Source organism: Cygnus olor, chromosome W, assembly GCF_009769625.2.
Source record: "Cygnus olor isolate bCygOlo1 chromosome W, bCygOlo1.pri.v2, whole genome shotgun sequence".
Lineage (NCBI taxonomy): Eukaryota > Metazoa > Chordata > Aves > Anseriformes > Anatidae > Cygnus > Cygnus olor.
The window spans coordinates 3,176,099-3,200,036 of NC_049199.1; the positions used below are offsets into that span (position 1 = coordinate 3,176,099).

Below are 23,938 nucleotides of genomic sequence, written 5' to 3' on the forward strand. Positions count from 1 at the left end.
ATCTAGCTATTGCAGGAACAGGTGCTGCAAATGTGAGAGCTCAATTCAAAGAATTGTAAAGACGTACTGTAGGTTCATTTTCTTAATTGTAATGTGACTGTAGTTGTATAAACAAGAAAAATAATTCAGTCATATTTCCACTCATTTTCAGAGGGGATTCTTTTCCTTAATTCAGAACTATATTGAATATAAAATAAGGAATATGAACTTTATCAGGAATTAAACACCCATAGATCATGGGTTATTCTTGATGGCATTCTTATGCATTTAAACAGGAAAAACATTATTACAACTCTATGAGAAAAGTAATAAATAAAAAAGCTTCAGATTTTCAAAACAGAGACATCTTGTTAGCACTTTAAGGAATGTTAAGGGTGATGGTAAGATCTTGAAACATTCACAAATATTAATCCTTCTATGTACGGAGAGTAGTTCCCACAAGGTTTACTTTCCAAATTTTCTTCAGTAGTGTGGATACATTAGCTAGAGATGCACAGTTTAGCTTTCTGATCCTGAATTTATGAAGTCATGTCTCAGTGGAAAGAAAACAATCCTGTATTTTCATTAGAAAACTGAAGGAGAATAAAAGATTAATTAAAAAAATGCTATTTTACCACAATTTTCAAACTAGAACCATAACAGCTAGAGAGAAGACTAGTCTGCCCTAACACCATCGTTTTCATGCTGTGAGTCTGCAGATTTCTGTGGCCTGTAGACTAATTCCAAGGAGTCTGCGAAAAGTAATACAAACAAGCCTAACAGCATTCACCATAGTTTGCATTTCCATAAGGGTAGAATGTTATGGATGCACAAGTAAAAACACTGGAAATCAATGCTTTTATCTGTCCTTTCTACCTGACAGAAGAATTCCGCTTTTCAGACTAATGCAAATGCACACTTATACAATACACAACTATTCATCCCACCTATCTCAGCTATGGTCCCCTCAACAGCCTAAAGCATATTCTGATGCCTTTGATACCAACTCTAAATTTGCCTTTGTCATTTAAAGACCATAACTTATCAGTATACTTCCAGTTTACACCATCTTTTGCAAAATTAGGATTCAACAAACAATACTCTCATACAATTAAGACATTAAAACTAACAAACAATAAAAACCCAACAACACTAGTCTAGAAGTGTTTCTATCTAGGTGCCTAACTAGAAAAGAACAATAAGAAAGGCCAAAAAAAAGTAGAGGAGGGAGAAAATTATTTGAGACGCTTCTTCTGAAAGACTCCCTCCAAATATAGTGCGTTATATAGTTTTATATATATATAGTTATATATATATAAAGTTATATAGTATATAAGTATATATATAGTTTATATAGTATATATATATATATATATATATATATATATATATAGTTTATATAGTATATATATAGTTTTATATATATATAGTTATATAGTAAATATAGTTTTCTCTCCTTCTTTTCTTATTTTAAGCTTAACAGATTTCCAGCAGTGAGTGACCAGTTCTTAACATAATATCCTGTATTCCTAGATTCTTTTTTCTTTGTAATTGTTAAAACATACAGTTAACTAAACAAACTTACCATACAGGTACGGGAGTTTTCTCCTATGAATGAATCTCTTAACACCTGAGTAAGCTTACTTGCTCTGAATGGTGTATGAGGTTTATTTCGGCCTAAGGCTCTAATGCACTCCTGAAAGAACAAAGAGGTTGATATTTATTCACCCCATGTTAGAGAAAAACGTATAATACAAATGCAATTCAAAAATCAGATAATACATGCTTTATTTATGTTGCTGTCCTCTAACAACAATGTTAATGTTTAATTTAACATTAAAGCTTGGATTCAAGAAGTGTTAAGCTTTTTACCTCTCATTAAGTTCAGTGGAGAGGTAGGAATGTAAAAGAATTTAGGCGCCTAAAAACTTTCTCAATCTCATCCAAAATATTTACATCTACTGTATCCAACAACAAATTCAGTGTTTATATCTTCAGACTAACAACTATTTCTGACTATCAGCTGCAGAAGCCCGAATGATCTATATCATCCACCAACAGAAGAAACGTGGATGGTGACGTGTTAGTTAACTCTATCATTTAAAAGCAATAGCTTTGATTCTGGCTCTACCACTAACTTTCTTTACAGCTCAGATGAAAACACCAATGCCCAAACTTTCTGAAAGCTTCCACAGGTCACAAACATAGCAAGTATAGCTCTACACTGATGTCGTCAAGTAGACACTTGAAAACGTAAGCAATTTCCTGTTTTAAAATATTTCTCATGTGAAAAAACAGGGTTAATGTCTCCTCTTTCACTCATAAGAAGAGTATGAGCCTAAACTAATATTTATAACTGGTTAGAGACTTCCAGTGAGAAATACTGTGCAGAAATATTATGAAATTACTATAGAAGTTATAGCAGCAACTGTAGCAGCAGTATAAGAGTACTATCCACCATCATTATAACCTTAACATCACTTCTGCCCACTCAGAGTTCAAACGTCTGCTAATAAATTGCTTCTTACATAAGAAAGCTTAAATTTAAGCTTTTGAAATTTCCTAGAAACAGGTTCTTACAAAAGCCAGGCCAGAAACCGTGGGATGATAATCCGAGAAAACATTGCAACTGTGAAACAGCATAAAACAGAACTAAAAAAGGGTTCAGAATAAAACTGCCATGATACAGAACAGAACAGACACAATGGCAGATTGGCTTTAACTAAAGAGATTATTTAAAAATTCACCAGCTGAATTTTATAGAATGGACACAGCTCAGGTAAACAGAAAGACTGAAGCTTGTTGAATGTGAATATTACATGCAAATGCTAAAAAGAACTCAATACACATAGGTGAGCAAGGCAGTGCATTCCTTGAAATTTTTGAATTTTTTTGTACATTACTACTATACTTACATAAAGAGAAAAGTAGATTAGACAGGAAGAGGGACAACAGATTTTTAATGTGTGACATTACAAACTAAAAACAGTAACAAACGTATACATTGAATTACAGGCATGGCAACCAACAAGTTTCATTATGATATTTTAATTTACTGTAATGATTTTTAGTTTGCTCACTCTTGGAAAAATTAGAATTGTATTGTCTCCTTAATAGTAAAAGGATTATAGGAGGACACTGCCAGCTTCTAAATTAACAGAGTTTTTAACTAGTTTTTCTTTTCATCACAGCTCAGTAAACCAGGTAACGAAATGACAACACTAATTCCATGTAGAGACATATAAATAACTTCTTGTACCAAAAACCTGAGTGGGTTAAGACAGGACTGACATCCACATGTGAGTAGCAAGTCTTGGATTAGCACCAAAGACTACTCTTCAGAACATACTAGTTTGTATTCAAGAGCCTTGAAGTTATTTTCAGGTTGAAATTAAATGGAAAAAGCTGTGTAATGATTTTGGAGATAGATGAAAAATGGAAAATTATCATATTGTTAAACAGTTATATCTTATCATACTGCTGTTTAGACCTCTGCAAGACCTCCACTTATTTTTATTTCCCCTTCTCCATATAATTTAGATCACAACCACCAGTACAGCAGCAGCAGAACTTCTCACTATAATTAAAAAGATGAGTTGTATGAAAAAGAACTGTGTTTGTATGAATATTGCACTGAAGACACTAGCCAACACAAAATCAGCAAGTAAATTAAATACACTTGGAAAAAAAGTGATAAAAGTCAACACAGTGTTGCTTGCATTATTTATTTTGATGTGAAATCAAAATAGGACACAGTTTTGGAACTGCTGCTTCCAATTTTTCTACATGCCATACAATTTTGTAATGACACATTACAATTTTGTGGTGTTCTGTGAGATCTGCTTAGAGGCAGATAAAAGTCTTCTCTCAAGTTTATATTGGGGATAATACAATAAGCACAGAGACTTTGGGTTTAGATTCTTTATATAAAAGCACAGTGCTAGTGCAGAGAGTAGTAAACCTAAGCAAAGCTAACCAACAATAGAGATAAGTTCTAGGACATTCAAAATTACTGTTTCCCCAACTGAGAACAAATAATCATTTTCACTATTTAGACTGAACCTCTTCAGAGCATTATAAAACACACACACACAAAAAAAAAACACCACATTTTAATATTTACATAATATTTCTTAGCTCTCTTGATGTTTACTGGATTAATGTATGAAAATCTATAAAGCAACTGTATCAGACAATTTGTTATGAAGAGTTATCAAAAATGGATCCCAATTTTCAAGGGTTAATTTAATCTATTTGTTACTTTTCTGGATATATTGCTGTTGTATTGTTTTCAGTGAATTAATTAACAGCAGTAAATAAATATGTCATAAAGGTTTTTTTATATATATTTTATAAATATATAGACATATATAAATAAACACATGTACACACACTGAGATCAGTAAGAATATTTCCAGTTAGTATTTCAGACCTTGAGTACCAAAGTAAGTTAACTCTCATCCCAATTTAGGTGTATATCAGAAAAGTCTTAAAATTCAAGAACTATTTTTTTTTTTTTTTTATTTTTAAACTACATGAAAGTTGATAGCACAAAGTTTCTACTTGGTAATTACCAGATGTTCCTTCAGGCATTTAAAGGAAAAATCAATACATTATTTTACCTGTCACATCAGTAGACAATGTAGACAAGCAAAGCCTGCAGAAACACTCGTTTTAATAGTCATTGCTATTATATGTAGAAGGCTTCCACTTACACAAATTCAATGGAAACATTTCAGTTACCTTGAGTGCTAAAAGGCTCTTGTTAATTTCAGCACCTTCCAGCCGTGTCTGTCTGTCTGCACTGGAAGTATCTGCTCCTCTTTCATTTCCAGCCAAATCAATCAGAGAAAATTTGCCATGCAATTTCCCTTTCCTTCGGAGAATAATCTGAAACACTGCATGGCTTCGAGATGAGTGTGCATTTGCAGATGTCTGACCAGATGTCCTTTGAACAAAAGGAGAGAAGGGGAGGACATATGAAGATCTGAAGGACCATACATGCTAAGCACACTACCCTCAGAACTATTTTTTTTAGAGCAGTGTCCTGTATCTTCTTACATATGTTGACTGTGTCTAACATATTGATGGACACTTGAGATATAACCCTAATAATCTGATGTACATAGTACAGTTATACCCGTTTCCATCTCTTCAAACATAAATGGAAGATTTATAATATTTTACCTTCCTATTAATCATAGAATCATAGAATCATAGAATCATAGAATGGCTTGGGTTGGAAGGGACCTCATAGATCATCTAGTTCCAACCCCCCTGCCATAGGAAGGGACGCCACCCACTAGATCAGGTTGCTCAGGGCCTCATCTAGACATTAAAAACAAGAATAACGAGATTTTCAAAGATTTCAGATCATCAGAGAGCTTACACATAAAATGCTGATTGCATTTTTGTCTGATGAGGCAGCAGTCCATGCAAAAGGCTAATTTTAAAAACAATGAAGCTGAAAAATAAAAAAAAGTTTCATGCTTAACCTCTGTTACTATGTACTAAGGCCTTTTAAAAACCAAAAAAAATCTGGTAGTATTCCAGATTATAAACAATGTGAATTTAAGCCAGTAAACTGCTTACATAAATGCATGCAGTTCATATCCTGTAGAAAAATCAGTTCTTATTTCTCTCTAGGAGATAGAGAAACTCTTAATTCAAAAGGCAGGCAGATTTATTATTTGCAGCCAACACCATCAAGAAAGCACACTGCATATTAAAAAGCCATCGATATGAAGAGACAAAAAAAATCAAGAGATGTTATGATTCTTTAATTTACAATGAAAAGCTTGTAGAAGCTATGGGAGATACCTGCAGCTGTTGCCTATTTCAATAAGCTTAAGAACATCTTCAACACATTTGACTTCCCGTTCCTGTAATCCCACCACCTGGACTTGCTGTTTACCATCTTCTAACACTCTTAATTTTGTCTTCCTGTTCAACAAGTCAAAAACCTTGGGGGGGGGTGGGGGGGGGGGGGAGGAAACAGAACAGTTAAAGAGGAGTTTTAAAAGACACTTGTTTCAAATTCCATATCAAAATATGCAAAGCATCCCATGCAAAAATATGATTGGAAGGGAAGTGTAAAGAATTATTTGAAATAAAGCTTTTGGTACAAAAAAGGAAAAAAATCTATGTAACAAGGTCACAATCTTGTTTGTGAAAAAGCACTTCCTCAGAAAAAGATCTGGTACTTACCTTACCACTATAGATCTCAAAAAATGTTGCATATACTTGAAGTTCTAACTTCTTATAGTTTGGCTTCTTTAGCATTAAAAAGACATCTCGAGCTGTGAATATATTTCCAAAATAAAAAGAAATCTAGTTAGCATAAACCTGTTAATATATTAATAGTCCATTATACAGCATCTCTCATAATTTGCAAGTATAACAGATATGGTCAGTCAAACAAGTCTAAAACACTGAAGTTTAAACTGCGGTTGGAAGATGAAGAAGACCCCCAAATGATAAACTCAATCATCAGTTTTATTACATTTTTAAATTAATCTATATATACATTTACTTTACCATGTAAAGACTACACATCTAGGAACTACTTTTTATGTTACTAAAGCTCCACTGTAATGCAAAATATGTAGACCCTTATGTCTGTACAATAGGGAGTCGAAAATTTATTGACCTCAATTAATTTGTAAAAAGCCAACAGACCAATAAAGTCTCACCTGCAAGTGCATATATTCCTTTTGAACAATCTTGGTTCTTTCCTGAAAAGTCACCACCCATAGTCTAAATTTAAAAAAAAAACACACACAAAAACACAAAAAACACAAAAAATACACAATAAAAATCACAAAACTGCAGCTTACATATTTGTTACTTTTTAAAATTTAATTAAGTGTATTGCTGACGTGTAGAAGAAATACTTACATGGGTTTTTCCACTTCCTGTTTGCCCATATGCAAAACAAGTGGCCATTCCCCTTTCAAATATGGTCTCCACTAATGGTCGAGCTGTAAACCTTAAATGCAAAAACACAGTACGCAAAAGGTGAAATACGTTAAAATGTATAGTGTCCATGTGGTAGTGGCCACAAGTGACAAAACTGGTTCTGTACTTTGAGAGGTCAAAGAACATCTCCAAATTAATTCCTGAACCAAAGAGGCTAACACAGCTCTAAGGCATTAAAATATCCTAAACAGTTAAACAAAAGCTACAAGGTGTCTCCCATTTATTTTACAACAACAACAAAAACAAACAAACAAACAAAAAACTTGTTTTAATAATGCAACACAGCACAGCTTACTACATGGAGTCTGCAGTTCCCTAAAGAACCTAAAGGACATAGCATTAGAAAATACAGAAGTAGGTCAGTAGAATAGATAGTTAGGTTTTGCCAATACTACTTTAAGTTTTTTTTCTTTTTTTCCTTTTCAAAACAGCTTTTAAGATTAATTTTCTAAGATAGGTGGCCAAAACAACATTGCATTTCTTAATATCTTGAGAACATACATACACTAAGAAAAGGATCAAGAAAACATATAACCAAGCTCATCAGAATAGAAAAAGCTAGTGATCCCTGAGGTATTATTTGACATGTCAAAAATATTTTCCCAAAGTATCATTTTTCTATTTTAAAGCATTAACTTCTACTTTAAAAAAACACATAGAGTTATTGCTCCTACTTCTAGCTGCTTATCAACGTTACTTCATGAAAATCTCAAAAAGCAAAGGGTAACCTAATGGAGTGTTACCTCTATTAAATAATGATGGTAAGCATCTCTGCAACAGTCTCTCTTTCTAAACTTACTCCAGGTGTTTACTCATAAAGTATGTTTAATGACAGAAAAAGGAATGATTGCTTATAGAAACACTGAGATGTTACAAGCTCCTTTCATTCCACTTTGCAACAAACCCAAAACTTACAAAAACAATATGGGTAAAAACCAACCCTTTCAGCAGCCAAGGGTTATTCAAAATGTAACAGAATAATCTTTTTTTTTTTTTTAATTTCCTCCAAGCATATACTTTTGTCCTCAAGATGATATTCCCATATTTCTGTTTGTTCATTTTATATTTGAAATATAAATTTCAAGAAACCTATCCACCTAATAAGCATACTCCATTATCTCTGTTTCGTTGAGTTTGAAATGATTTACTGTGATTTATAAAAAAGGAACTTATGATTGTATTTGCCTTATTTTAAAAGATATTATCCAGACAATTTTTTATAAAGCATTATACAACTCCAAATGGTACCAAGCCACAAACAGTCCAAATTTCCTTCTACTACAACCACTGTTTGCAATCTTGATCTTTCAAAAATATAAACTCTTTTTCGCCTTTAAATATTCAAAATGCATACCCATGCAAACTAGCATGATTTTTTTTAATATTAAAGAAAACCTGTAACAGATTTGTGGTTCAAGGACTCAAAAATACTTAAAATACAGCTTAGGCAAAATAAAAATACTAAAAAAAAGAGTAGCAGATTTCTCCAAGACAAACTGAAAAATGTATTTCAGTATAGAAATATAGCAAGTAATTTTAGCTTACTGAAGAAAAATGGATTTTTTTCCCCACTGTGAGAGTCCAATATGATATGTATTCTTGCTCTCAATTATGTTATTAAAGGAGAACTTGAAACAAACTATCTTTCAAATAATAATCAATATTGTGCCATCTGAGGGAGGAAAAAAAGCCTGTACTACTACATAGGCCAGAGACTTACTATTTCAGCATGAATACAATCATCTTTTAATATTTTCTTGTATTACCATTAATTTATTATGTAACTAATAAAAATCATCCAGAAGAAAATGAATACAAAAATATGATAATGTCGTATGCCAAAAATACCTTTCACGATTAAATGATATGCTCACAAAGATAAATGAGGAATAACAGGAAGGATGGAGATTAAAGAACTGGTTGTTAAGCAGGAGGAAGTCTATTGCAAGAGGCACACATTACCAGCTAGATGGCTCTCCCACAGCTCTTCTGTATCAAGAAAGAAAAGATGCTACCAATAGACAAACATTAGAGAGAAATCTCCAAGGGCATAGCTTTGCTGCAGTTTACACTAATGAAAGTCTCTTAAACTAACAGACTGCTGGAGAGCAGCTCTGCAGAGACAGACCTGGGAGTCCTGGTGGACAGCAGGCTGACCATGAGTCGGCAATGTGCCCTTGTGGCCAAGAAGGCCAACGGTATCCTGGGCTGCATTCAGAAGAGTGTTGCCAGCAGGTCAAGGGAGGTGATCCTCCCCCTCTACTCAGCCCTGGTGAGGCCACACCTGGAGTACTGTGTCCAGTTCTGGGCTCCCCAGAACAAGAAGGACATAGAACTACTGGAGCGAGTCCAGAGGAGGGCTACAAAGATGATTAGAGGACTGGAGCACCTGTTGTACGAGGACAGGCTGAGAGAACTGGGCCTGTTTAGCCTGGAAAAGAGAAGACTGAAGGGAGACCTCATTAATGTATATAAATATTTGAGGGGAGGGTGTCAAGAGGATGGAGCCGGTTTCTTTTCAGTTGTGCCCAGCGACAGGACGAGAGGCAATGGGCACAAACTGAAGCACAGGAGGTTCCAGCTGAACAGGAGAAGGCATTTCTTTACCAGGAGGGTGACAGAGCACTGGAACAGATTGCCCAGAGAGGCTGTGGAGTCTCCTTCTCTGGAGATATTCAAAACCCGCCTGGATGCCATCCTGCGCAATGTGCTCTAGGTGATCCTGCTCAGCAGGGGGGTTGGACTAGATGATCTTCAGAGGTCCCTTTCCACCTCGGCCATTCTGTGATTCTGTGACTAAACTGATTTGCCTTTTGCTCTCCTAATTACATCAAGCGTAAGACACAAATTTTCATTTTCAAGGCCTTTTAACAAATCTTTTACTTTGCATTTTCTCTTATCTACCAACCACATGTTAGCATCCAGCATCAATCAGGATACGATGCCAACTTTCACTTCCTAGCTTTTGGATTAAAAACAAGAATTAAAATATTTCTGTCACTACTTCTTAAGGTTATGGGAAGCATTTTCCAAGCATAAGGAAAGTTATCTTCATCAAATTCCTTTCTAATATCAACATTCCTTGCAAAAAGTTTCACTGTATTTACATTGCATTCCAAAATTATGACCTATCATGCTGTCTAACCTTGCCTACTATTTTATCTAATCCATTCAGTGACTGGTACAAGACAAACAGTTACTTCTAAACAAGTTTTTCAAAGTGCTGTGTGCATTATTCTGTGTTAACCGTGGAAATAAAACATAAGAATAAAGGAAAAAAAGGAGATCCAAATATCTTGGGGCTGTGTGTCTTTGTTGATGTTGTTTTTTAAATCAGAAAGCTACAGCACTTTGAGCAAGATAAATTAGCTCCCATGTAGGTCCATGTTACATGAGCTAGATTTCTTGCAACAAACAAATTAGCTCAGGAATCTTAGCAATATGAAAAAATATTGCTCTTTTTTTTTGGTACTTTTCTCCAACCTTTTTTGATTTATTTCCATCAGTTAATTATTTTATATCCAAACTGCAAGCTATTTGGATATCCAAGTTTCCTGAAGACCAAAAGCATGCCCCATGTGCTGCGTACATACTAATCAATAAGAAAATAATGCTGTGGCAGATGGAGTGGCAATATAGTTTTCCAAATATTCAGTCTGAGAAGGCAGGCAATACACGAGTCTGGCATGGCAGGGCTTAGAGAAGGACCGAGAGCAGGACTGAGTTCAACAGAGGTGGAGATGACATTGCAGATTAAAAATTCAGGATAAACACAGTTAAAATATAAGTATACAGCAAAAAAATGGAGGTAGCAATATATATATATCTGAAAACAGAAAATAGGGGTCAAGTCTACGACCGAGGGAAGCCCACAGTTACTGACATGGGAGATAAATGAGAAAAAAGATTTGCCAAGAAAAAAAAGCATATACACATACCTGTAAACCATTTCATTAGGAGCCGTGTCATCAAAGGCATAATCAAAACGAAAAGTTTGGTTTTCTAGGTACCTTGTTAAATCCACCTTTTGTTTTGGCTCATGTACCATCACAACATCTTTACTAGGAATTGTTATTACATCAAGGTCTTTCGTTAAAGTTTCTATAAAATAAGTGAAATATATATATTTATCTAGAAACACATCTTTTTAATTTTTTTTTCATTGTTTACACTCCTATAACATCTCAGATAACACAGCTCCTCCAAGTAACAACAGTGCAATGAACTTGGGCTTCTGATACCTAGTTAATAATCTACTAAGTAACAGATTTCACTTTGGAAGTCTAATCATCCTATTCTACCAACCGCTAGAAATTAAAGAGAGATGTTACAAAGTTGATTAGAAAACCAAAGATCATTTATTTTAGCTTGCTATGCATTCTATAATTACACTTTCCATGGATTTCTTTTCCTGGGGCTTATAAACTCTTTTATAGATTACTGCCATATCCTGTGAGTTATTATAAATAACTTCTCTACTGGAGAAACTGGACACTGCAGTCTACTACCGCTTGGACTGTTCAACTTAAAAAACAAATAAATTAACATCCTTAGAAGAATTTTCTTTATTTTAAAATTTTATCTTTTTATTTTCCTTAAATCCTAAAGTTATAATAATACTTTCACAGTTTCCAAAAAGGAAAATACTGCTTTCATTCCACATAGAGATTTCCATTTGTATATTCCTTCTGGAATCTAATGTGCAAGTCTTTAATATAGAATTTTTCTACAGTAAAATCCTTTCTAAAAATTATCTTGTAAGCAGAAAAAGCTGAAAATGCTAATGATGCTTCCTATCACTGGGAAAGAACAAAAGCCATCTAGAAGCAATTTCAGTTGAGAGTTCCCAGGTTATAATTACTACACAGCACTACAATTTATGGCTAATTGTTGTAGGAGATATGAGTCAGCAGAATACAGAGAACCCAGCGATCCATGATATGCACAAAAATAAAGATCCTTTGTGTGTACAATCAAGATCACTAATGTGTCCTACTTGAATTTATATGCAAAATTTCTTAAGCCATGCAGTTCAAGAATTAGATGTACCTTTACACAGTCAGATAGAAATCTTTTCATCAGTTAACACACTGATCAAACAGTACAATGGTTACCATTGTATGACGTTACACACCAACACCAGTATGCATTCAAGTCACAATATAATCAAAATTTCAACTGCACTGCAATAAAATAAAATGCAATTATTCTGCAATAATCACAGAGAAGAAATAAAGAACAGTGGTGAAAAGGAATATATGAAAGTAACTTATTTACAGAAAAAGCTTTTTAGTTAAAGCAGTCAAAAGCTGATATTTCTTAAAAAATTGTTTGGAATAAGACATTTACCTGCTCCCAGCTATTTTTTATAACAACCTGTATTACTTGCTGATGAAAATTTGGAATAGTGTTTCTGAAACCCACCATACATTTCCCAATTCTAAATATATGCCACTGAAATAAAATCTTAAAATATCAATCTGAAGCCCTACTTCCTGCAAAATCAATCCACAAAATGATTGGTGCTGAGAACACCTGAAGTCTTTGGTGATAATTTTGCATGTGCGTGAGACTGACAGAAATTGATTTCTACACTTGATTTCTATTAAATGATTTGAACACCTTACAGAATTTCAAAATACAGAACATGAAGAAGGAAAGGTAATATTCTGACGTTATTATTGCAATAATAAAGGAAACAACCCCCCCCCCCCCCCCTTCGGAGGGTTACACACTAATATCTTTGATTCTTTCATACACTTCAATTTTAAAATGTGGCATACTGCTTCTTATGAATTCTCAGAAATAAAGTACGTTTTCAGAAAATTGTATCTTGGGGGTACTGGATTATCTTCACGGTTCCTCCCCAGCACAGATTATTTCATTAATACCTTTTTATTATATCTTATTCTTAAAAATACAAAATAACTTTAGTGCCAACCCCATTTTTACTCAGATGCTCATCTTCCTACAAACTCCTCAGAAATATTTTCTTAATAGCTCCTAACCACTAATACCCAAGGTATGCAACTTGCATAGAATCAAATCCCATTTCTGTATTCCAACTTATGCTTCATGACATCTTGCTCTCATTTACTATAATTTCACTTTGTCCACCTTCTGTGCAGGTAGAAGGTAATATTCTTCCCCAAATGTATCAGATTTCTAAGTCATATTTTATTACAGATAACTTCCAATGCTAAAACAGAAATTGAACTGCTACCAGATTTGTGTGTTGAATGCCCTTATTACACAAGTTGTGCAAAATAGTTCCAGTTAACCAATTTTTGAGATTATGCATTCCTTTCAGATCAATAAAAGAAAAAATACGGGAAACTAAAAAAAAACAAAAATTAAAGTAAAAAATAACGTAGAAGCAGCAGCAACATGGAAGGAAAGCAAAGTAACAGAAAAGAAAACTAACAATATACTGACACAGCATATGTTTTCCCTTTCCTATACAATTCTCCTGTATATCTCTGGATATGCTTGCTCCAGATAATCCTCAATATGTAGTTCTGACATTTCAAAAATTCTAAATGTATCCCATGTTGTTTCAGAGCCAGAGTGATGCTCTTTGAGTCCTTTAGCTAAACAGAATATAACAAAAAAAATATATATAACAAAAATAGAAGGAAAGAAACAACTTTCAAGATGAAAATCAGCTTAAATTAGTGCTGAATTCAGATAGGTTCCAATTATTTTTCCAAACATTTGCCGTTCTTAATTTCCCACTGAAGTAAAGAACTTCATGGAAAGACTGGGATTTAACTGGAGTTGAAAACCTAAAGGTTTTTTGGAATACAGACTCCAGCCTAATGAACAGGCAGTAAGAAGTAAGTTGTAATACTACTCATATATCAAAAACATCACTAGGGAGTGATTCCAGTACCTAAAAAGAGGTGTTTAGTGCCATTTCATATGCTCTAGGGTATCTAGCCCAGCCCTGAGCTGCAGTTCCAGGAGATGCAAGTCTCCAGTTTGTCTGTAATCCACTAGCCATAGGATGTCTTGAATACCCTTGGGTACCTAACATCTCACAGGACACCAACATTTAGGCACCACCTGAATTTTTCCCTTAACATCTGATTCAAGACCACTTGAAAATATATAAAAAAATACGTGTATAAAAAAATGTGTAGACAAACTTTCATTGGGTAGCTCACCGATCAGGAGATTACTTAAAAGATAGTTTAAAAGAATGATGATCCTAATAGTGACAGTTAAACTACTTTTCTCCCTGTCTTTATCCAGGTTATGATAAATCTATGAATTGTATGTGTCCCTCATACATATTGTCTAGTATAACAGAGTTTCGTCGTTGATCAGTAATTCTAGATCTCTTCAATACAAATAATATTACTATCAGAAGCAGCTTTTCAGAGAAAGAATTCTGGAAAATCTTAAGCAGTCATACCTTTTTTATTGAGTGGTCGTTTTCGTACACAAACACATATCCTGTGCACATCAATCTATAAAGGAAAGAATCTTTCAGTGAACTATACCTCAGTTCCAGTTACAGGATATTTTACCTCTATTTTTGAATTAATTAACTAATCATTTAAATGAAGAAATTTCCAATTCAGGAGTCATCTGAATGTACAAAAGCCCCCTGTGTTTGCACAATAACCAAGAAACTGAAAGGGAGAACCATACATTAAGAATAACCAAACTCCCTGTAGATAGTGATCTGATCCTGTAGAGTACATGGTACATCTTGCAACACAGTAAGCAAATCAAGCTGTAACAGGGTGGATACACCACTGATGGAAATGGTCTGATAACATCATTTAAGGATTCTGAAAAAATAAACCCATGCTATAAAGAATACTAATATACACTAAGCTACTTATTTTTTATGTTTACAGGCAGAAGTATATTCATACATTGAAAAAAAAATAAAAACACAGAAAAACATACAGACAAAAAATTTCCACATAGCCTGGGGTACTTACAGGATCGGCAGTTGTCAGTGGTCTATAATCCAAACTTCCCCTGAAATCTCTTATCATACACATAATTTCATAATTTGGGTTTGTAGCATCAACATCCTAGGGAAGTAAGCAACAAAATTTCTTACATTTTTACCTAAAATGGACTAATTTCAATGCCTTCTAAATTTACTTAAAAGAAAAATAAAATATACATTAACTGATGTTCTGATGAAGCTAATCTACTGATCATAAAGAAAAGCAATTATATAACTTCTATTTAAAATTTTTGGTTGCCATATAATAGAAAATACTTTTAAATTAAGCAATGTAGTGGGTTTACGCGGCAAGGTTTTGGTAGCAGGGGCGCCATAGGGGTGTCTTCTGTGAGAAGAATCCAAAAGCTGCCCCACGTTAGGTAAGGGCCCCACTGCTGGCCAGAGCCAGGCCAATAAGCGATGTTGTTTGCGCCTCTCTGAGAGCATATTTAAGACAAGGAAAAAAACCTGCTGGGGAACAGCAGCTGGGAGAGAGAGAGTAGTGAGAAACAGCCTTGCAAGTGCCAAGGTCAGTGAAGAAGGAGGGGGAGAGGTGCTCCAGGCGCCAGAGCAGAAGTCCCCTGCGGCCTGTGGTGAGGACCATAGTGGAACAGGTTGTCTCCCTGCAGCCCATGGTGTACCACAGTGGAGCAGGGTTCCAAGCTGCAGCCTGTGCAGCCTGCACTGAAGGAGGCTGCGGCCTGTGGAGGACCCCCGCTGGAGCAGATTCCAGGCCAGACCTGTAGCCAGACCTGTAGCCTGTGGAAAGGAGACCACGCAGGAGCAGGTGACCTGGCAGGAGCTGCTGCCCGTGGGGGACCTGGACCAGAGCAGTGTGCTCCAGACAGATGGACCCCTTGGTACGGACCCATATCTGGAGCAGTTCTTGAAGAGCTGCTGCCTGTGGGAAGCCCATGCCGGATCAGTTCAGGAAGGACTGTATCCCGTGGGAGGGACCCCACGTTCAAGCAGGGGAAGAGAGTGATCGAGAAGGAGCAGCGGAGACTAAGTGCTATAGACTGACTACAACCCCCATTCCCCTGTTCCCCTGCGCCACTTGGGGGGAAGAGGTGGAAGAGGGTGGATGGGGGGGGAAGGTGCTTTTGGTTTCTTTCCTTTGTTTCTCACTTCTCTAGCTTGTTAGTAATAGGCAATAAATCTTACTGTCTCCCTACTCTGAGCCTGTTTTGCCCGTCACGATAACTGTTGAACGATCTCCCCGCCCTTATCTCAACCCTTGAGCCCTTTGCATTGTATTTTCTCCCCCTTCCCCTTTGAGGAGGGAGAGTGAGAGAGTGGCCATGGTGGAACATGGCTGCCCACCCGAGCAAAACCACCACAAGGACTCACTACACACTTGTAAGGAAGAGAAATGACTCCCACCTTTTGTCAGAATCTTCACACGAAATAAACACTACCAAACAAATGCACAACAATAATACATGTTTTGGTTTAACCCGGCTGGCAGCTAAGCACTACACAGCCCTTCTCTCCCCCTCCCCCCTCCCTCTCTGGGATGGGGGAAGAGAATCAGAAAGAAATGAAAGCCTGTGGGTTGAGAGAAAGACAGTTTATTAGGACAGAAAATAAAGGACAATAATAATAATGATAATAGTACTACTAATAATAATGTGTACAAAAAAAGGTGATGCACAATGCAATTGCTCACCACCTGCTGACCGATGTCCAGCCCATCCCTGAGCAGCTGCTCCCCCCACCCCGGCCAGCCATCCCATATTAATTGTTCAGTATGACGTCAGATGGTATGGAATACCCCTTTGGCCAGTTTGGGTCAGCTCTCCTGGGTCTGTCCCCTCCCAGCTCCTGCTGCACCCCCAGACTGCCCACTGGCAGGACAGAGCGAGAAGACGAAAAGTCCTTGGCTTAGTGTAAGCACTGCTCTGCAACAATTAAAACATCAGCGTGATATCAACATTCTCATCCTAAATCCCAAACACAGCACCCTACCAGCTACTAGGAGGAAAATTAACTCTATCCTAGCCGAAACCAGGACAATACATTACAGTCAATGCTTCTTAATCTGACATAAGGCAGTCCAACAAACAAATGGATAGACTCTATTATACAGATAGAAAATGCTGCAGAGCACAGTGCAGGTACTCCAGCTGCTCTAAACGGATCTGAATTGGTTAAAGGAGGCTGATCCTACTACTGGTCCTAAGTTAACTCCTATGGTGACTTGAATGCATTGGAAACTTTTCCAGTACTCCCAGATGCCCCTAAAAGCAGAAGCAATCCCAAGGATATATAATATGCTACATCCAGGCTCACAAGCCCTCCTGTCCGTAAATCTGGAACCACAAGTACCATAGCGAAAAGAGATGTAAGAGCTCACGCATGGAGCCTCCCTAAGCATTGCTAAGCCAGAGCTACTGGGCTGGGCAGGCTGCAGAATAATTCAAATGTCTTTCCTGAGAGTTTTTACACCATTTCAGGACAACCTGAGCAACGGTGTTTGCGCCTCTGTGAGAGCATATTTTAAAAAGGGAAAAAAAATGCAATGCAACAGCAGCTGGGAGAGTGAGGAGTGAGAAACAGCCCTGCAGACACCAAGGTCAGTGCAGAAAGTAGGGGGAGGAGGTGCTCCAGGTGCCCCTGTGGTCTGTGGGGGACCCATGTTGGAGCAGTTTGCTCCTAAAAGTTGGTCCTTGTGGTACAGACCCATATTTGGAGCAGTTCTTGAAGAGCTGCTGCCCAGGGGAAGCCCATGTAGGATCAGTTCAGGAAGGGCTGCGTCCCATGGGAGAGACCCCCACATTGGAGCAGGGGAAGAGAGTGACCATGAAGAAGTGGCTGAGATAAAGCATTATGGACTGACCATAATCCCCATTGCCTGTTCCCCTGAGCTGCTTGGGGGGAGGACGTAGAAGCGGGTGGATGGGGATAAGGTTTTTTTAGTTTGCTTTTAGTTTCTCACTGTTCTAGTCAGCTAGTGATAGGCAATAAATTACATTAATCTCCCTATGCCAAGTCTGTTTTGCCCATGACGATAATTGGTGGGTGATATCCCTGTCCTTCTCTCAACCCTTGAGCCCTTTTCATCATATTTTCTCCCCCTTTCCCTTTGAGAAGGGGGAGTGTGAGAGTGGTTGTGGTGGAGTTCAGCTGCCCAGCAGGGTAAAAACACCACACCCTGCTAATCAGAATTTGACTGCACCTTCAAGTTCTTAATCCTAACTACAGTGAAATTAAAACTACTTACAGTAAGTCCATACAAAATGAATTACTGATGAAATGTTACCTCTAAAATTGAGCTGCTTATTATGGAAAAAGTATTTGCCTAATGTTCTTCTCTATTTAAAGGTTTTGTCCACTAGAAGACAGTTGCCTAATTATTGCTGCATTTCACAACAGACTACACAAAGCACCAGAAAGCAGAGGTAGAGGTCATCAAGACAACCAGAACCTTCTCATGCAGAAGTTTAAGACTCAGGTGAAAAGGGAGTCTTCACAGAAGTGCTGAAGAGAAAACTTTAGGTATAGTACCATATCAAAGAATCTTTAAGATATAAACCTTTTTTTTCCCCTCACACTTAAAGACATATTAATGTTTTGCATTTGTTTAAATTTGAGAACATGAATTCAACATAGGTCATTTTAGGTCAGCTTAGAAACATCATTAAAGCATGAAGTAAATTGGCTGAATTATTTACTCAGTGGTGGTACTTCTCAAGTCAGTTGTGCATTGGTAGCGTCTCTTTAAAGAGACTAACATACATGCAAGCTTGCAACGAGATCATACTACTAGTTTTGCTAAAGCTTTTTGTGACAGAAACTAATTTAATATCAAGAGATCTTTTTCTCACAGGATTAGCAGCTTCATTTCTTTCACAAAAGTTTCCAACAACTCACTGCCAAGCTGCCTGCATGATGCGAAGCTAAACTATAAATTCATAACAGATTTCAAGTTTGAACAGTGTTTTTTTTTAACCTCAAATACATCTCCTACAAAGCATCAAAGATCATAAAGAACAATTTATAATGTTGAAATATCTCCTGTAGAATAAAAGCCCTATCTAAAAGCCAAAGGCTTGATTATTTTTAAATCAATATGTTTTCACTGAGAAATAGCCATCAGCAGCACTTGATTTTGAAATAACACATGGAAAGATAAGTAATTATTTCTGTAGAAAGCAAAAGAGGGGGAAAAACATCTAATTGTTATCAGAGAAGTGCAACTATGCACCAAATATATTTGTCAAACTTGTATGCAGGATGAAAACATTTAATTTCAAGTTTATCAGTTCATAAAAAGTATTTAAGAATGAAAAAAACACCATCTAAGCACAAAATACTGACCTGAGCTCTTTTTTCTCTAAGTTCCTGCTGTTGTAATCTTCTTTTTTCACGTTTCTCTTGCAATTTTTCAACTTCTTTTACACAATTAGATTTTCTACGTGCTTAGAGAAAATTATATGATTTAAAATATTTTCTGTGTTGCATGCATGGATTTAGTATTAACACTACACTTCAATTATATTAATTTATCAATAATTAGAATGCATTTATATCAATTATATATTCAAGCAAATCAGTATTAGTACAAAATAATTACAGCAATTTCATTTCTAAAATTTATAGAATAAATGAATTAAATCACGGGATTGGGACAATAATTACACAACCAAAAATATAAGGACAGTGACCCTCAAAAAACACTTGAACAGATATATGTGAACTCTTGGTTTGTTTTAAAAGAAAGCCCAGGCAATTTAAAACAAAACACATTCATGGTTTAAAAAAATATAAAGGAAAAACAAATTATAAATACTAGTGCGCCAGTGCTCTGAAAAAGCTTTGTATGGAAGCCTACAGACAATTGTGTATATAGACCATTTGTCATTTATGGAAAACAACATAATCCAAGAGAATGTACATGTAATGCCAAGAATGAAAGGATCTTTGACACATGGTTTACATACAAGGGGGTCCAAAGTCCTTTTTTGCAGCTTGAACTGGAGATATATCTGGAACACTACCATTCTGTTGTGAGGAGGAAGACTGTTCTGGAAGCTGAGTGGGCCGTGCACGTGCAGAACCAACCACTGCAGATGAAAAGCACAAAGCTGATCTAGAAATAACATTTCTATCCAGTTTTGAAGTGTTTTAGTATGACAAGATAAAACAAGGACCATTGTGAGACACAACAATTTTGTGGGGCCAGGGGGGACCATATATATGGAAAGTTATTTATCATATAGATGGAAAGTCAAATGTCATTAAAGACATTTGTATGCAGCCTTTTTTTATCCTAGTGTTATATACCAACACAACATGAAATACCAATGCTGCCCATGCATATTTTTAAATACTCTACTACAGAATTAGTACAACTTATTATGTACATAGAATGAAGTATGTACTCGGAAATATGCAGTCCTTAAGTGCTGCAATTTTATTTATATTGCGATTATGCCCAAAAACACAGCAAGAAAATGACCCTGCTGTTTCACAGTCTCTAGAAATTAGAAAATTGTCCCACACAATAAAATATCTGGAGGCCTACAATATCTGGAGGAATAGAGGGATAGAAATGAAAGGCAGCCAACTGCAGCTCAATCTACAAGTGAAAAATCAAACCTTTTTGACACCATATTAAAAGGGATATGGATACAATTGATATGTCTACCTAAATTTATGCATGGATTCCCTATGTGATAGGGATGCTAATTTCTAAAAATGCAGAGTGATATCTGTTCCCAGTGAATGCAGCGGGAGTAGTGAGCATGCAAGCCTCTCTGGTAGAGTTGAATATTTTAAGTTGTTTTTTCAAAGAGTTGCTTCAAGCACCTCTGCTTCAGCTGGCCAGTTTCTTGTACGTGCTACTAATGAGGTCTGACAGAAAAGCATGAAAGTGAAGGTAACAGCTTTGATTAATAGCTTAGAGATGACATTCCAAAGGCCAGTACAATGTATAACATGGAGACAACTATGGAAACAGGTATCAAATGGGATAGACAAGACAAATTCCCAGACCAGTCCCAAACATCATAGGAGATCTACTTTATAGCATGAATTAACTCCACTAAACAAGACTGTATGCTGAGAAAAGCTTAATTGCAAGATGAACAAAGAACTAATCCTTAGGTAGGTTGTGAACAGTAAGATGCATAGTACCTATTAAAAAGCAAGTTACAAGGTTAATCCATACGAAATGGACCATTTACTACAAATGACGTAGAATGATAGAATATCCCGAGTTGGAAGGGACCCACAAGGATTATAGAGTCCAACTCCTGGCTCCACACAGGACCACCTAAAAATCAAACCATATGTCTGACAGTGTTGTTCAAACACTTCTTGAACTCCGACAGGCTTGGTGACATGACCACTGCCCTGGGGAGTCTGTTCCAGTGCCCAACCACCCTCTCACTGAAGAACCTTTTCCTAACATCCAGCCTGAACCTCCCCTGTCACAGCTTCATGCCATTCCGCTGGGTCCTGTCGCTCCCTCCTCGTGCCTGCACCACCGCTCCCCCTCGTGAAGAAGCTGTATTTCACGATGAGGTCTTCCCTCAGTTTCCTCTTCTCTAAGCTGAACAAACCAAGTGACTTCAGCTGTTTCTCATACATCTTCCCCTCTACACCCTTCACCGTCTTTGCAGTCCTCTTTTGGACACTCTCTAATAGTTTTATGTCTTTCTTATACTGTGGCACCTAAAACTGCACACAGTACTTGAGGTGAGGCCTCTAAAAACTTGTATAGATGTGAGGATAGCCCATCAATAAAATGTCTCAAATTGAGACCATATTAGTTTGAAAAAAAAAATTAAAAAGTTATTCCCTCTTTGTGAGATTTCTAATTTGTTTAGCACCCTCAGAGGAAAATGGCAAAAGGGAGAAAGGGATCCCAATCGTCCACCAGAAGAGAGTCTGAACACTTGCAAAAATATGCAAAACCACTTGTTTTTCAAAGTTTAAAGAGACGGAATGGAATCTAGTTTGAATTAATGGTGTAGTGGGTTTACGTGGCAAGGTTTTGGTAGCAGGGGGCCATAGGGGTGGCTTCTGTGAGAAGAATCTAGAAGCTGCCCCATGTTAGGTAAGGGCCCCGCCGCTGGCTAGAGCCAAGCCAATAAGCGATGTTCTTTGCGCCTCTGTGAGAGCATATTTAAGAAAGAGGAAAAAAATGCTGCTACATAGCAGCTGGGAGAGTGGAAAGAGTGACAAACAGCCTTGCAGATGCCAAGGTCAGTGAAGAAGGAGGGGGAGAGGTGCTCCAGGTGCCGGAGCAGAAGTCCCCTGCGGCCTGTGGTGAGGACCATGGTGAAGCAGGCTGTCCCCCTGCAGCCCATGGAGTACCACGGTGGAGCAGGGTTCCACGCTGCAGCCCGTGGAGGAGACCATGGTGGAGCAGGTCGACCTACACTGATGGAGGCTGCGGCCTGTGGAGGACCCCCGCTGGAGCAGATTCCAGGCCAGACCTGTAGCCCGTGGAGAGGAGCCCACGTAGGAGCAGGTGACCTGGCAGGAGCTGCTGCCCGTGGGGGACCCAGGTTGGAGCAGTTTGCTCCTGAGGGATGGACCCCGTGGTACGGACCCATATCTGGGGCAGTTATTGAAGAGCTGCTGCCTGTGGGAAGCCCACGCAGGATCAGCTCGGTAAGGACGGCATCCCGTGGGAGGGACCCCATGTTGGAGCAGGGGAAGAGAGTGACCGAGAAGGAGCGGCAGAGAAGAAGCACTATAGACTGACCATAACCCCCATTCCCCTGTTCCCCTGCGCCACTCAGGGGAGGAGGTGGAAGAGGGTGGATGGGGGGAAGGCGTTTTTGGTGTCTTTCCTTTGTTTCTTGCTTCTCTAGCTTGTTAGTAATAGGAAATAAATCTTACTATCTCCCTACTCTGAGTCTTTTTGCCCATCACGATAATTGTTGAACGATCTCCCCGTCCTTATCTCAACCCTTGAGCCCTTTGCGTCATATTTTCTCCCCCTTTCCCTTTGAGGAGGGTGAGTGAGAGAGGCCGTGGTGGAACTCGGCTGCCCACCTGAGTAAAACCACCACAAATGGTACTAGATTAATGTCTGAAAGAATCATTGCCATCACCAACACAAGATAATTATGCTCAGTACAGGAGAGAAAATGAAAACATTAAGCAATAACTATTCCTTCTCATATTATAGATGCATTACATCTGTAGTCATCTAATACATACTTCATTTCACCTATCCTCCTGTGATAATTCCACATTTTTTATAGATTTTTCTGTAGGGAAATAACGTGTAGGGTTTAAATGGTCTTTGAATTAATGTTTACAGACAGACTGTTAGAAAATTAAGCTTAAAAATTGAAAGAGTAAGAATTCTAAGTGCACTACTTATAGTATATTGAAACACTCAAGCTAAAGCAAACTGAGGATGTTTTAATTTGAAAAAGTCCACGCATCATTTATTGTAGGATAATTAACTTCAAATTTTTGTACCTTCAGTTCATTCACAAATTCACAAATTTCCTAATGCTATATTGCTTAAACTTGCACATAAATAATATTCATACAGTATCCATTCCTAAATACATATATAGAAGTAATTCTAGGAATGATGTACCGTGCCTTCTACGTCACATGCGTACATACTGAATTAGAAATGCAGTTTTATTAAAGAATTTTAGATGAGCAGGAGGTTACAATGTTCCCATATATTTGCTTCCTTGAAATGGAAAGATATAACATTTACCTCTGTTATCTCTAGCAGAGGTATCATTCTTAATAGGTGCCACAGTTCGTCGACTCTATAAAGAAAGAAATCTCCATTATTTGATCACCTTATTATTGAAAATGTAAAATGTAGCCCCACCTCTGTTTCTAACACAACATCAGCAATACAGAGAGGTAATTATTTCCAAATCCCTCCTTGAAGAGCCTTGGGTGGAGACTGCTGTATGTACTTTTTCAAATCAACCTTCTTTTACATATTTTTCCTTGAACTATACCTTGTTATATGAATTGTTATGAACTATACTTTGTTATATGAATATTAGTCCCCAACTC

At 37.1% G+C, this 23,938-nt stretch overlaps 1 protein-coding gene across 4 annotated transcripts in view; it reads right to left on the bottom strand.

Annotated features, from left to right (window-relative positions):
• LOC121062421 (kinesin-like protein KIF2A) overlaps positions 1–23,938 on the bottom strand; it is a 118,497-nt gene that overhangs the window by 36,727 nt on the left and 57,832 nt on the right. For all 4 annotated transcript variants that reach the window (XM_040542410.1, XM_040542411.1, XM_040542412.1 and 1 more), the window contains exons 4-15: positions 23,625–23,679; positions 19,870–19,992; positions 19,247–19,347; positions 14,913–15,008; positions 14,375–14,429; positions 10,896–11,058; positions 6,877–6,967; positions 6,672–6,735; positions 6,187–6,278; positions 5,800–5,942; positions 4,723–4,927; positions 1,565–1,675 (exon numbers count right to left, since the gene is read on the bottom strand). In XM_040542410.1, the coding sequence (XP_040398344.1) occupies positions 1,565–1,675; positions 4,723–4,927; positions 5,800–5,942; positions 6,187–6,278; positions 6,672–6,735; positions 6,877–6,967; positions 10,896–11,058; positions 14,375–14,429; positions 14,913–15,008; positions 19,247–19,347; positions 19,870–19,992; positions 23,625–23,679 (1,299 nt within the window). The remainder of the gene's footprint in view (positions 1–1,564; positions 1,676–4,722; positions 4,928–5,799; positions 5,943–6,186; positions 6,279–6,671; positions 6,736–6,876; positions 6,968–10,895; positions 11,059–14,374; positions 14,430–14,912; positions 15,009–19,246; positions 19,348–19,869; positions 19,993–23,624; positions 23,680–23,938) is intronic.